The 15,863-nt window shown below is 37.1% G+C and overlaps 1 protein-coding gene across 4 annotated transcripts in view; it reads right to left on the reverse strand.

Moving 5' to 3' along the window:
- CCDC14 (coiled-coil domain containing 14) overlaps positions 1 to 15,863 on the reverse strand; it is a 47,359-nt gene that overhangs the window by 23,233 nt on the left and 8,263 nt on the right. For 2 of the 4 annotated variants that reach the window (XM_069064961.1, XM_069064959.1), the window contains exons 2-9: positions 14,929 to 14,984; positions 13,684 to 13,741; positions 11,586 to 11,652; positions 11,351 to 11,485; positions 4,219 to 4,416; positions 4,015 to 4,100; positions 2,421 to 2,946; positions 380 to 521 (exon numbers count right to left, since the gene is read on the reverse strand). In XM_069064961.1, coding sequence (XP_068921062.1) covers positions 380 to 521; positions 2,421 to 2,946; positions 4,015 to 4,100; positions 4,219 to 4,416; positions 11,351 to 11,485; positions 11,586 to 11,652; positions 13,684 to 13,741; positions 14,929 to 14,984 — 1,268 coding nt within the window. Of the gene's footprint in view, positions 1 to 379; positions 522 to 2,420; positions 2,947 to 4,014; positions 4,101 to 4,218; positions 4,417 to 11,350; positions 11,486 to 11,585; positions 11,653 to 13,683; positions 13,742 to 14,928; positions 14,988 to 15,863 lie in introns of all 4 variants that reach the window. The other 2 variants (XM_069064960.1, XM_069064957.1) reach the window with 1 other exon arrangement.

Raw genomic sequence — 15,863 nt, forward strand, 5'->3', positions numbered from 1 at the left:
AAAAAATGAGAAATAATTTTAAAAAAAGATTGAGGAAAAAATGAGGTATGACCATAAATGATTTATTTAATGTTATTCTGCTTGGGACGCCCTTTCTCCATTTCACCCTGTCCAAATTCCACCTATCTTTCAAATACGAGCCTTCCCTGATGCCCACAAAAGGAATTTCTTCTTTATCTGAACATCCATATAGTTTTAGGTTTTTAAAATCATACTGACCAATATATATGTTGGAATTATTTGCGTATATTTTATCCCCCTCTACTAGGTAGATCTTTGAGGCAGGGATTATGTTGTGTTCATCTTTGTGTCTCCCTGCCTCTTCCCCACTACAGTGTTACATTTAATAAATGTCTGTTGAATAAAAAAACCCACTAACCTGCGCAAATGAACATTTTCACTCCTTAGCGTCTGCATAGCTAAAGCGATTTCACCCTCCATTTGAGTACTTTCAGCTACTTTTGGAAGCAGAGCTATGCACTCTCCCACTTCTTTAATCAACCTCTGAATTTCAGAATCCCCTATAAAAGAAGTAAAGCAGTATTATACATACCTAAAAAGGGATGTTTCATAAATATACACATTGGTGATATACATAAGTTGAACTCAATTATTTAGGAGTTAATTATCCAGGACTACTATTTCCCCTTCCTTGAGACTTATGTGTCCTCCCATTAGAACGTCTTTGAAGTGTTAAGCAGTGCTGAGATGACACTCAAATCAGCACATTTTGATCTTAGTTATCACCTTAGATAAAAATTATGGCAGGTGGTTAACTGGAAGGGGCCTATTTCTTTTCAAGTGGTTTTATTTTACATTCTGTTCTTTACAGTCTTTCAATAAAACTTCTTGGAAAAAAAAGAGTTTGGTAGGAAATCTATACTAAATCTTTTCCCATTTATACCTTTGAAATATGACTATATTGAATAACAGTCAGATTAATTATATTTACCTTTACTTTATAATAGTGATTTTCAAAGGGTCCTTCAAATAGTCCATGGGCTAGTCTCATATACAAGTCATAATTATGTCACAATGACAACTTTTGTTTCTAGTATGAATTAATAGTTTACTCTAGATGATCTCAGAGGCCCTTTCTTGCTTTAAAATTCTAAGATTCTATGATTAATTAAAAAACCAGCCATCACCTGGCTTGGTATATCATCAAAAGTAGCACCATTCTTCCCACTAATTCTGTTGCCCTTTTTTTTTTGGCCAACTCATTCATTATCACCCATGGTATCTGTGGACTCAAAAAGTATGAAAACTCGTACAGTCTGTAAGAAGTTGGATATATATTTTAAGCATCAAAACAATTCTGAAAATCCGAGGGTATTTATAATAGTCACTCTAAGCTGGGAGACAAGTAATTAGATAATTGTGCAAATTTACTTAGCAGTACACCCAATGGTTGCTTCTGTTCAAAGAAACATGAGTTGACAAGATTCAACAGCACAACAAATTTGCCACACTGAAAATGATGTTTTAGATCAAGGAAGTACTTTTATAGACATATGCAGAGATTAGACATTAGTTATTCAGTCTTCAATGCCAGAAATCTGTTTACTGAGATTAAGATTGTTAGCACTACACAAAAGTGATGACTTGAGAATAAGAAGCAAACATATAATGACAGCAACTGGATACAGCTTCACTGAAATAGCAAGACTCTCTACCCCAGAGGCTTTTCTTTTATTAGATATGAATGGAAAGGAATTAAAAAGAAGCTTTAAGTTCAAAAGTCCTTTCAACACAGATGTTTCATAAACACTGATACATGTTACTAAGACTTGTTATTCTAGGATGGGCTTTATATCAAAAAAAATTTTTTTGGCTGAGGTAAAGGTGGAAAGGAAGCTGAGTTTTTTAAAAGTCATGGAATCACAGAATTTAAGAAGTGCAAAAGTGAGCTGAGGAATGATTTAGTCCAACCCCTTTATTTCAGAGGTGAGGGACTGAGACACCAAGAGGTTGAAGTGACTAGTTTCTGGGAACAAAGCAAGTTTGTGATAGGGGTAAGACCAAAACCAAGGCCCCCTGTTTCCGACCCCAGTGCCCCTTCTACTACACCATTGTGATTTGCGTATTTGGATTCAGTAATGTAAAGTCACATACGCCTGGAGTACAATAACAGTAGGTACTTAATTAGTACTTGTTGATGAATCATATAATTCTGAATGCTATGTCATCCTAAAACATTTGAAATCAATAGAAACAGTACTACAGTTTAATTCATTTAAAAATTAAAGTTTCTATGATACTGTACTAAATGGCTAAAGACCTATTTTTACCAATATTATCTTCCTCACAGAGGAAGATATTCTAACTTATATAATTACTAATGCTAGTAAAAACCTGAAACATTTAGCCTTGTATTATCCTGTACAGTGAATAGTAAAGTTCTAAAAGAATGCACTTACCTTGCTCCGCAACCAGAGCCTGAAGTTCTCCCAACAAATACGTGAGTGTTTTAATCTGGGGGGATGCTTCTTCTGGACTTGCACTTTTTAGCTTCTGTATACACTTGGCAGAATTTGGGTCTTGCATGGCTGCTATTTCACCTATTTTTAAGTCCTCATCATCACTTGAAGACTCCCAAATATGTTCTGAAGACTCTTCTTCTTCGGTGGTCACGATTGTAGGCTGCTGTACTGGATCAGGGTTTTGGTGTTTCTCATGTGCTTTTATTCGATGAGGATGTAATAGATCCAGGGATGCCTGAATACACTTTAACAGATGTATTTCCTTACCCAACTGCTCAGAGATTCCTTGTGCTGCCAGAATTCCATTATCATGGACTAATGGCTGACCTTCTGGAACAGTTGGCTTATTTTTCTCAGATGTTGGCAGATGAGATGTGTGAGGAAGATTAGTGCTGATGGTTTGCACTGGAACATTAGTAGAGGTTAGAGAAACTGTTCCACTTTGTAGGGGAGCCTGAACTTCCTAAGTGGGGAAAAAAGGATGTATAAGAAAAGTTTTAAAAAATTAAAAGCAATTTACAATCTCTTGCAAGGTAGTCATTGAGATTAATAAAAATCAGAATTATTAGAAGTTACATCTCTCTGAGGTGCTTGTAGACAGTTCTTGTCTTATGTAAATTTGTATTAAAGAAATTAGACTTTATGTAATGAATTATGAAAGGAATTCCCATTCCAAAAAAAAAAAAACCCTATGTAAATTTTACTGTATGATACTGTGCTCTCTCTGCTCCTGCCCTCAGTTCAGTGCTCCATGCATGGCCTCTTCCCCACCTCCCTGCCCCCCCAAACCCTTAAAAAAAAACCTAACAAAATCCTAAAAAATCCCACTCCAAATGAAAGATGAATGGACACATGGAGAGACCCACCACCACTGCTGCTGCCTCACTTGGCTTGAGATCTCCAGTGATGAGAGGAAGACCTTTGTCCTACTCTACCCACCTATTCCCATTGTGTCTTTCATCTGTCTGTGCTAGGGTATTCTGGGTTTCTGTCCCCAGCCCCAATCTGTCACCTGACCTCTCCTGTCTTCGTCCTTGTCTGCCTGCATGTGTTCTCCCTCTCAGTTCGACCCAGGCCCCATGTGGCTATCTCTGGTCCCAGTATATTCCTTCTCCTGCTCTCACTTTTCTGTCCCCCACCCCCCACTGGAAGGGGCCTCCCTTCCTACCTCCCTCTCTTGCCCACATCTGTGGGAAAATTCACATTACATAAAAATTGCTTTACATAGAAGTCCGTGGAACAGTCTACTTATACCAAGTATAAGCACATGTACACATGAGCAAAGTATGAGCTGGATTTTTCCATGGTACAAGGACTCTTATGACTTAGATTTGTCTGATTCTTTACACATTGTGCAAACCTTACAAAGCTGATGGAAATAAGAAATCTATAAATACCTTTTGTAGTTTGAAGTTATTGAGAGCTTAACATTAAGACACAAGCTCATGAAATCCGATTTAATTTTCCCTGTAGGGCATGTGATATATATCAACAGACAATTGATGTTTATGGTACAACGAACTGTACTTACTGATTGAACATCAGAAGGCTGAGCTGGATCATGAGGAGAGAGAATGGGCGTGGAGGTGGGTATGCCAAAATTAAAGACTGGAGGACCTTGACATTTTAAAAGACAAAAAGGAAGGAAAGAAAACCTTACACTGTTTTTAGAATAAGAAGACAGTTTAATTATAGTTCTTACTCACACTTTTAAAAAGGTGTCACTCATACCAACCAGAGTCAGAAACGCTTTGAGAACTTTGGGCATTGATCAGAGACATCGGTGTCTGCACGTGCTCACAGGTTTTGTACATCGTGGAAAAATCAAAGTTGAAAGGGACTTGGATTGGTTGAATCTGTTTTGTGCTTGAAGAGTCTTTTTCATTTTCAGTAGAAACTATATGAGGTAGATGTTTCTTATGACTTGAAGGCACTAATGGAGAAGGAAACAAAGATTATCCCAGATTTTCTATGATTCTAAGGTTAGATGGGAGCTTTAATAACCATCTGTTCTAAATGTTGGAGGGTATGTGGAAAAATAGGAATAATTTTGGCTGAACAAGCTGTGGTCTATGATTGTGATGAAATACTATTGTGCTATAAGAAATGATGAAAGGGATAGTTTCAGAAAAACCTGGGAAATCTTATATGAACCAATACAAAGTGGAATGAGAAGAACCAGGTAACACTGTACACAGTAATGGCAATATTGTAACAAAGATCAACTGTAATAGACTTGACAGTGACCCATGGACAATTTGAAAGAACTCCTGATGAAAAAATGTTATCTGTCTCAGGAGAGAACCACTGAATTCTGAGTGCAGATTAAAGGCTTTATTTTTCTTACTATCGCCTCTCCCTTTTTTAACAACATGGCTAATACAGAAAAGTTTTATATAACTTCACATATAAAATGAGGATCATTTTGCTTGCTTTCTCAATGGATTGGGGAGGGGCTAGAATTTGGAACTCAAAACAAAAAATGAATGCTAAAAAATAAAAATTAAGTATACATAAAACATTTTTTTAAAACTGTCTATTCCAATCCCTTGATTTAGATGACTTCTTGAGTACTTTAGATAAAGAATACCACCCTACTCTTTAAAATCTCCAAGGAAAGAAATTCTACAATTTCCTACTGGGATATCCTGGTTATCTTACCACCTTTAAAAATTAGTGTTTTCATGTTTCATTAAAATCATCCATTTTTCCTGAGAATGAGAATATAGATTATCCCTAAAGTCTTAGTGTGGTTTTAAGCTCTCTCTCTCTCTCTCTCTCACACACACACACACACACACACACACACACACACACACACACTAATAGCTCCTAAAGAATAATAATGCAAGGATGTCACCAATATTAGACTGTAATTTTTTAAAAAGTGTTTTTGGACTGAAGGAAAAGTGAATAAACAAATATGTGTCAGGCCTCAATAAACTTATGTCCTTATGGGGGAAGATAACAAATAAAGAACCGGAAAGGGGAGGGGGCTATATACCTGGCCCACTAGTTTGGAAGTATTCAGGAAGGTGTATGCTCTGGGGCAAAATCAAGTAAAAGCTCTTCTGTCAGAGCCCAGGGTTCCAGAGACAAAGTTCAAGTTCTGGTGAGAGCTCAATGAGGAGAATGGACAGAATAGAGATGGCATGTTTGGAAAACAGACAGGAAGAATGAACATAACCTTTAAAACAGACCACTGATATTCCCTAAAATGGAATACAAAATGCTCGACAATCCAATTTCAATTTATCTTTTCATCCTTATCTACCGCTGTCCCCAATATCCCCAAATTTACTCTAGCCAGGATGGTTGGCTTACTAATTACAAATATCCCTGGTATGTTCCCTACTTCCAGCTTTGGCTTATGCTAGGACTCCTACTTGGAATGCCCTTCCCACCTATTCAAATATTGCTAACAGTCAAAGTCTATCTCAAACTTATTTTCTCCACAGAGCCTTCCATAATTACCAACATAGTTCAAACTTATTTTTCCATAAACTAAATTAGGATATTTATTGTTCATGGTTCATTTGGCATTTTAATAACAATGCAAAGTAAGATATGTTTTCCCGTGTATGTCTTGTCTTCTCAAAAAGTTCTGTGAGACAAGGGATTGTTTTGATATTTCTATAGAGCTATCTCCTAGAGCCTAAGGTGCTGAATTATTTCAAATGAATAAATGCAAGGCAGATTTCCTAGACTTGGATATTCTCTTCCAAGGTCTATTCTGATGGATCATCATGGTAGGGAAGTACTACTGAATGTTCAAAGGCTCTGCCAGTGGAGCACAAACTCTGGCAGGTCTCCCCAAGTTGGAGAGGCTCCAAGTATGGCCCTGACAACAGACTGATAGTATGAAGACAAACTTAACCAATGTGTTATGGTCTTCTTTCTGCGTGATTTTTTTTTTTCAAAAAAAGTTTCACCGAACCTCTTTTTTTTTTTTTTTTGGGGGGGGGGGGCAGCTGTATTGCTAATCTCTTCCTTTACCACATTTCTATTTCTTCTATTGAATAAAAAAATAAACTAGGAAAATGAAACCTTTATAACAAATATACAATCAAGAAAAACGAATCTCTACATTGGCTGTGGAGGTGGGCAACATGTTTCATATGGATTCTCTAGAATCATCATGGGTCATTGCATTGGTCACAGTTCATAAGTGTTTCAAAGTTGTTTTTCTTCATAATGTTATTTTATAAATTTTTCTCCTGCTTATACTCACTTCACTTTATACCAGTTCACACAAATCTTCACAGGTTTCTCAGAAACTATTCCTTTTATATGTTTTCCAGCACATTCTATTAGTCATGTACTACATATATGTATGTGTATATATAAATATAAAAGGTATACATACATACATAATGTATAGATACATACAGCCATTCACCATTGATAGATATACCTATAATTCCCAGTTCTTTGCTATACTAACAGAGTCAACACATATCTTAATATATGGTGACTTCAATATAAAGGTGAGTATAAGAAAAGAGAGTGGAAATGTTAGAAAATATTAATTTGAGATAGAAAAATTGAAAGATCAAAGATCTGCATGTTATTCAGTAGTCTCACGCCAATACATAATAATTTCTTAAGAAGATAGTCAGGCGCAGTTAGGTGGCACAGAGGATAGAGCACCAGCTATAGAGTTAGAAGGACCTGAATTTAAATCCAGTCTCAGACACTAGCTATGTGACCCTGGGCAAGTCCCTTAACCCTAGCTATCTTAAAAAAAAAAAAAGATGGAAGGCACTGGAAATGGTGAACACAGAACATTACAAAAAAATGTACTTGATTCTAGAAGAGGTAAAATAAGTGGCTATAAACAGGATTCATTTCAGAATCAGCTATGTGTACATCATATTATCACTTGGTTAAACTGAAGGTTAAAATTTATTTCATTCATGAAAGATACTGTGTTAGGTCCTAGGGATATAAAGATTAAGAATAAGAGTATCTTCCTACCTTCATGGAGTTTACATTCTAGTGAGGGGCAACATACAGACCAAATGACTATGTGATCAATGCAATAACATGGATTGAGAAGTTTCCTTCACCAACGCAGACCACAGTTCCAGAATCATGAATGCCGTTTCTTATTTTGCAAGAGAGAGGGGATGTAGGGAACTATTGAAAGTATCCCTTTCCACACAAAATATCCTGAACTCTCTACCTCCCTTTGGGTCACCACTGGGAAAGTAAGAGATGTGCTGAATCAGAGCTTATTTCAAGCCCCATGTAGCCTCTGAGCATGCACAACTCACCCAGTATCTAGGTAACATTTCTCCAGGAGAAAAGCAGGGTCTTTGGGGTGAACAGGGAGATACTGATTGATTAGGCATTCATTTAGAACTTGGCAAATAGTTCCCTCATCAGTAGTTGGTTGTTAAAATGATTATGAGAGGGGCAGCTAGGTGGTGCAGTGAATACAGCACTGGCCCTGGAGTCAGAAGGACCTGAGTTCAAATCAGGCTGCAGACACTTAACATTTACCAGCCTTGTGACCTTAGACAAGTCACTTAATCCCAATTGCCTTGCCTCCCTCCCTCCAAAAAAAAAAAAAAGGCAAAAAAATGTGGCAGAGAATGGCTCTTTAAAAAAAATGATTATGGGAAACCTGAAACTACTAACTAGACTGCTAAGCTGAATTTGAAAAGTGACCTATTTCATCAAATGATAAGTACTCTATAAAATACAAAAAAGCTACATTCTGGTCTTTTGGATGCTGACAGTAGAAGCAGGTCTAATGGAAAAGCATTTGTTTTCTTAAAGCTACTCTGAAATAGATGCTACTAAAACACATAACCCCAGCAGAATGGCCTACTTTGTGATCTGCTCTTCTGAATTCTGTCTTTTCCTAAGTTGTAAGGTAAATTATCGGATTTTCATTTCCTTTGCATATGTCACCTTGCTGAGTTTTTTCTGAACAGCTTTCAGGTGTCACAATCTAAAACAAAGACCTGGGATCTGTGAACTTGTTTTTAAAATATTTTTACAACTGTATTTCAAAATGATTGGTGTCTTCTGTAATCCTATGTATTTTTTTCTTATGCACTTAAAAATATGATCCTGAGAAGGAGTCCAAAAGCTTTACCAGAGTGAGTCAAGAATGTTAGTTCTAGGGGTGGCTAGGTGGCGCAGTGAATAGAGCACCAGCTCTGGAGTCAGGGGGACCTGAGTTCAAATCCAGCCTCAGACACTTGACACATTTATTAGCTGTATGACTTTGGGCAAGTCACTTAACCCAATTGCCCTCCAAAAAAAAAAAAAAGAATCTTAGTTCTAAAAGAATATGGGTGAAGGGAAGGAACAGGAGAGGGTATTGTTCCTTGAGGAACTGAGAATTCTTTTTCCTCTTCAAATATAAGCATGATCACTGAGAATAGCTGAAGGCACTTGGTCCCATTAATGATTTTGAGCTAATCCTGGTATGCTGGACACTTTAGAGTTTGATTCCTTTTAGTTCTATTTTTCTACAAGCAGTCTGGTATATATTAGTGTGTGAATACAGACTATTGGGGGGACATGGTGGATAAGATGTTGGGGGTAGACAGGAAAAGTGACATTGGCTATGAATGGTGACAGGAGAACAACATCTATACAGATAAATAAATGTGAAATATATACCAGGTAATTTGGAGAGGTGGAGAGCACTAAACACTGGAAAAGTCTCAAGGTGGTACTTGAGCTTAACTGACAAATTAAAAAATATGTCTCTTGTTAATGTTTCTTAAGACATGAAACATTAATATTATAATAACTTGGTCCTCCCATTTTCTGCAGAGAAAAGTTACAAAATTACTAAAAATATAAAATTTTAATGTTTTCCTTTTAAATTCATTAGGACATTATGTGGTAGATGGTACTTGAGCTCAGCTTTTCAAGGGTGCTAGATTCCAAGCAAAAGGGAAGAGTGAGAGCATTCCAGGATAGCCAGTACAAAGACATGTAGGTGGGAGATAGAAACTTGTGGAATGGGACTAGCAAGTTGGCTGTTCTGCCTGGGACATAGTTTGTGAAGAAAAATAAAGTGAAATGAGATAGTTGGATATAGATTGTGAAAAGCTCCAAATATCAATAACAAGTTCCATTTTACCCTACAGGAAACTGCTAAAGTTATCTGAGCATAAAAATATACCTAAAGGGATAAAAAGATATATTCTTGAAAATCTTATCATGGAGGCAAACACACATATACAGTGTATGTATATCTGTCAAGCCAGAGAGCACAAAAAAGCAGGTATAACAAAGGAAGAATCATAGAATAATGGGTAAAGAGCTGGGAGCTCAGAGGTGAAGATGACATCTCGGTCTCTTTATACTGTGTTTCCCCGAAAATAAGCCCTATTGAGATTGCTACTGTAGTGAAGGTGATCCCCTGCGCTACACGCTACATTACGGTACCCTCTGTATGCACCGTGCCCCACTCCGTGAAATGCACACCGCGCTCCGAGCTGCATCCAATCAGAGCTGCAGCAGTGAGCGCGTCATCCTGTTCTTCCCCAGTGATTTGCTTATTGAATAAAGGTACATTTTTTTGTTCACATTTACCTGTTTACTAAAATTGCTGTCAATGTTCATTAAAATAAGCCCTCCCCTGAAAATAAGCCCTCTGGTATTTTTCTGTCCAAAAAAAAATAATAATAATAAGACAGTGTCTTATTATCGGGGAAACACGGTAACTCTATTTCAACTAAGGTCTGCCTACCTTCCTCCAACTATGAGCTCAGACAGTCTTAAACCTAGTTCTAGCCTTGAATAGGAAATATACAAGGAACCTCTTTCCTCAGGATGTTGTCATTCTGCTATGTGCCAGGCACTGTGCTAAGAGCTTGGGAAACATAATGAGGCAAAAACGTGACTCCCTGACCTCAAGGAGCAGTTGGTTCAGCATCACTCTTGTTCATGGCATTCTTTGTCTTATTATTCAAACATTTCTATCCTTATTTTTTTTGCTTGAATCCCCACCCTAGGAGTTCTTGATCCTTACTTTAGTTCATTTTCTACACCTGATCTTTTATGTGCCTTTCCCTATACTACCTGTTTCTCCTTAGCTGATGTTTTTTTGCCTTTACTTTTGTGTGACCACACCTACCCATTATGCTCTCCCCCAACTCCTGTAGAGGGAAATGTTCATTTGGGGTACTCTAACCTTGGGCGTGCTCTGTCCTGTCATCAGATTATGCTGGTTTGATATAGATACATCATTTCACTCAGTAAATTCACAAATATTAAAAGTTCTTTAACTGATCATGCATTTAACAAGATGAATCAAAAAAGTTTGCTTGGATCCAATGCCAGTCAGCACCAGGCCCTCAGAAAGTCTATTTATTTAGGTACAATTCCTCTCTTCCTCTGTTTCATGTGCTCTCTCTGTAGAGTATGTCTACCTATGTTAAATGTTTTTGGTGGGTGATTCTGATTGGAAGAAGGAAAATTGGGTAGAAAGGAATTTTTGCTATACAGTTAAAGTAAATGCATGAATATTTATAAAATAGTAGAGTGAAATTCACTGGAGTGAAAATGAGAACTAGAATCTAGATATCTTCAAATCTCATTTTTATCTTCTGCCTTACTAAAAAAAATTTTTTTAAAGCAATTGGGGTTAAGTAACTTGCTCTTACTAAAAATTTTTAATCAGAGTTGTGTTGCAGGAGTTATACTGGTTATCTTATTGGTGGAGGGGGGGTAATGGGACATAGGGAAGCATGTTAATGAGTTAATAAGCATAGAAATGGTGAACAGCTGGGAAGCAGGACAGAGAAAAGAACAAACTCTCCAACTGTTATCTGTTAATGAATAAAAACCCTAGATGTATGCTTTATATTTAAATCAGGAAAAAGAAAGGTGCTTACAAATTTCTTTATGGACACATGAAGGAATGACATTTTTGGGCTGTCCTTTCTTTTTTGTTTTGTTTCCTTTGTATTCCCAAGGTCTGGGTCCAAACTTCCCAGAAGAACCTTTTCCTGGATTCACACAGGCCGCCTCTGAAGATGAATTAAACCAAAAAGTCATTAAAATATACAAACAACTTACATGATAAAAAAAAAGATCATCAAGAAAGTATTATAAAAATAAAATCTGAACCTCCATTTTGCAAAATATCCTGAAGTAAAGATGCACAACGTTCAAGTCCCTGAGGTACTCTTCCAACCTGTAAGTAAAATACCTTTTAGGATAAGGTTGATATGTTTCTAATTAAAGAAAATAAATACAACACTAAGAAGATGTGAGCACAATTGAGAAGATAGTGGGGCTACCAGGGTACAGTCAGTCAGCAAACACTTATTATTAGATGCTTATTATATGCTAAGCAGCCTGGGATTCAAAAAACAAAAACAGTCTCTGCCCTCAAGAAACATATATTCTAATGGAAAAAGAGGACATGTAAATAATGAGGCATACAGAACAAATGAATGAAAAAACACATACACACACAGAGCAGATGGAAGGTAATCTCAGAAGGGAAAGTACTATTAGTTATGGAGTCTAGGAAGCAGGAGGGGCTTTAAATGTCAGATGATTTTATATTCGATCCCGAATCTAATAGGAAGAAATTGAAGCTCACTGAACAGGAGAGTGACATACTCAGACCTACACTTTAGAAAATTTACTTTGGTAGCTGAGTGGAACAAGTGGGGACAGACTTGCCCAGGGAGACCAGTTAGAAGGCTACTGCAATAATCCAAGGGAAAGCTGATGACGGCATGGACTGAAATTGCGGCTGTGTGAGTGGAGAGAAGGGGAGGTACTCTAGAGATGTGATGAAGGTAAAAATGACAATTTTTGGTAATGGACTGGCTATGTGGGGTAAGAGTGAGAATGATACTAAGGCTGAGAGCCTGGGAAAATGGCAGTGTCCTTAACAGTAATAAGTTTGGAGGAGGGGATGGTTTGTGGAGGAAAAGATAATGAATCCTGTTCTGTACATGCTAAGTTTGAGATGCCCTTGACACATCTAGTTAGATGTCTATGAGGCAACTGGTGATGCACGATTCGGGAGAGAGACTAGATAGATATAGATTCTGGGAATCATTTGCATAGAGATGGAAATTGAATCCATGGGAGCTGACAAGTGAGATAGTAGTACAGAATGGGAAGAGAAGAGGGTCCATGACAGAGTCCTGGGAGATAGCAACAGTTCATGGATGAAGAACCATCAAAGGAGACTGAGAAGAATCAGTCACACTGATAGGAGGAAGCAGTGCCACAAAAACCTAGAGAGGAGAGAACAGATATATCTGTGCAAGGAGAGTTCTCCATGCTGGACCAAGCTGTGTTGTTATGCTGTCTTGTTGAAGTCTAGGAGCATCCTTCAGGAAAAGAGAGATTTGCAATGAAATAAATTTTGGTATATTTGAGAGTGGGCCTTACAACTGTGTGGCTTCCAAGTAAATGCAGGGCAAGGAAAGAGAGGAAAGAAGTCACAAAGGAGACAACAAGCTGTAAGGTACAGCAGTTGCTGTGACCAGGGCTGTGTGGCCATTCTCCCTTCTGTATGTGTTGTGGTATCTTTTGTGAGTGCTGCATATTCTGGCAAGGTGATTCAAAGGTATGTACTCTGCTTCCTTAAGGATGTCTCCTGGGTCTAGGTGGTGCAGTGAAAAAAGCACTGAGCTTAAGAGTCAGAAAGACTCATCATTCATTTTCAAATCTGGCTTCAAACACTTACTTGTCCCTTAACCCTGTTTGCCTCAGTTTCCTCATCTCTAAAATGAGCTGGAGAAGGAAATGGCAAACCACTCCAGTATCTCTGCCAAGAAAACCCCAAGTGGGGTGACAGAGTTAGCCATAACTGAAAAATGACTGAACAACAGTTTTGTCTAGAATCAAGTTGTTGTACTGCTCCAAGGGCTGGCACAGTAAGCGTCGTTAAGGATTTGGTCTGTAATGCTTTCTAACCGTCAGGTTTATCAGAAACCCGGTACCCAATGAGTAACTTTTGTGAACACTCACTCTTCTTGGAACATGTCTGGTAGGCCAGAAACAAGACAAGGGATGAAGCAAGATAATAACAAGAAATAAATTAAAAAGGAGAAATCATGTTTCCCAGTTGTCCATATATGGACATATATATGTATGTAAGTATATAAATATTTCCATTTATTAGGATTTACAAATGATCAGATTAAATGAATTTTGTGTCTACTATAACAGAATACTGAATTTAAAAAAAATTTCTTACCTGCTCATCAGAATCAGTAGAAACAACATCAGCACGGGCTATTTTTCTCATATGGATCCTGGAAAACAAGGGAATTAAAACGGCTGGGATTTTAAAAATTAATTTAAATATACATTTTAAAATTCCCAAATATCAAAATTAAAGAACAAATGATGTTTCACTTAATTTTATAATAATGTAGACTTGCTATCTTAGCCATCTTTAAAATCTCTTTGAAGGTTTTAAATCTTCAGAACTAAAAATGTTTAAGGGTGATTGTGGAAAGGCTTACTGTGGGATTTTAGCTCACATCTGAAGAAAGTTAGAGAAATGAAAAGAAGCAGAAAAGGGGAAGGAGATCATTCCAGGCACAAAGGAAGCCAGTGAAAATGTGCAGTCAAGAGATGGGGTGTTTTATTCAAGGAATAGCAAGGAGGACAACGTCAATGGATATAGATGGATATACTGCATACTAGATATACTGCATACTAGATTGGAACCTTAACAAAAATCTTTGCTAGGCATACTAAATATTGAGTTCAAAAATATCTATTATTGTCCTCGCAAATTCAAAGGTAATATTACTGCCTTTGATGACTGTGTATGCTGTTTTGGCTGATGAATCTGTACTTTGCTGAATGTAAATCAATATTGCTTATTACAATTTGAGGGTGTTTGAGACTGTCCTATGAAAAAGACTCTAAGTTAACCTGGAAAGATACAATTAAAGACATACATTTAAATGCCTGAAGGGACATGGACAAAACGTTTTACTAGAAAAGAAATTTACGAATTTACCAGAGACAATATTTCTGACTCAAATGAAATATGACAAAGAAAACTCAGAGATAGTTCAGAATACAGTTTCAATCAGAGGCCATGTTAGAAAATACTAATGTAATCTGGTTCCATACTGTGGAAAGAAGAAGGCCAAGATGGAATTTAGTAACAGTACTCAAATCTGTTAGTGGTTATGAAAAGTGATAATAAGTAGCCACTATATTTCTTTCTGGGGAGTGTATATGAAGAAATACATTAACAATACAGCAAAAAGTTTTCAGATGAGACATTTAGTAATGCCATAATTGTAGAGCTTTGAAACAATGAAACACGTAAACAAGGAAGAATATGGAACCTAATTACCCAGAGACTTTTTTAATGAATGGAAAGTCATCTGTTTCTTTGAAGGAATTTGATTATAGTCTTGGTCAGAGATGAGATAACCTATTGAAAACCCTGAAGTCTTTTAATTATTTAATTTCTTACCTTTTCTTTCCAGCTGTTAATTTACTTGATCCACTCTGTCTTCTAGATGATGATACCTGCTGAATATTAAAGTAATTGTCCAAATATTTTTATTATAGCACACTAGTAAGCATGACTAATTGATCTTTTAAAGGAATTAAAGCCACCTTAAACTTTATAGTTTTCACATACCTACAAAACCCTTTGAGTCAAAATTGGGTTAAAATATTAAGTACTCCTTGTGTGTAGGATAACTGATGAACAGCAAGACTTCTGCATGAGAAAACTTGTGTCCAAACAAGGGTCCAATCTGTGATGTACTGTCATCCTCTGCCAATCTATGCTGTCCCACATAACTGAGAAAAGAAGGTTCTGAAGATGTTCTCATCTTTGTCTCTCAACACTTATCTCTAAATTACCTGCTTTGCCAATCTGTCTTTGAATACTGCAACACATTATACTTGTTTAATTGCTTTTATGAAGCCCTTCCCTCTTACAAGTGCCACGGGATATTTCAGGAGTCTGGGTCTATTTCCTTAATGTGAGTTCTTCTGACACCCATACAGACTGTAACCTCTTTACAAATTAGTAGACTAACTTGAAAAGTTGCTATGTCAGAAAAACCCAACATCCTAAGGTTACCTCTCAAACATAACTTCAAAGTCCTGGAATGGTAGAATATAGTGAGTCTATCACCAGGCTCCTTTCTAGCTTGGAAGGATTAAGAGCCTGTTCTCCATTTGAGAATCCAGGAACACTTCTATGCTTTGATGAAGTATCACACGGTAGAATTTCTGTAGAAGTACTCTACAGCACCCTTTTTTGGGGGGGTTAATGAGAACATAAAATAATATCTACATACACATAACCTCACACATTAACATATAATTTCCACTGCAATGGGCCATGTACCCATATGTCAGTCATAAAAATTAAGTGCCTAGCTAGGTGTATCA

This window comes from Petaurus breviceps, unplaced genomic scaffold (genome assembly GCF_028583685.1).
Source record: "Petaurus breviceps papuanus isolate PSGF00001 unplaced genomic scaffold, PetGlider_PUasm1.0 90654, whole genome shotgun sequence".
Lineage (NCBI taxonomy): Eukaryota > Metazoa > Chordata > Mammalia > Diprotodontia > Petauridae > Petaurus > Petaurus breviceps.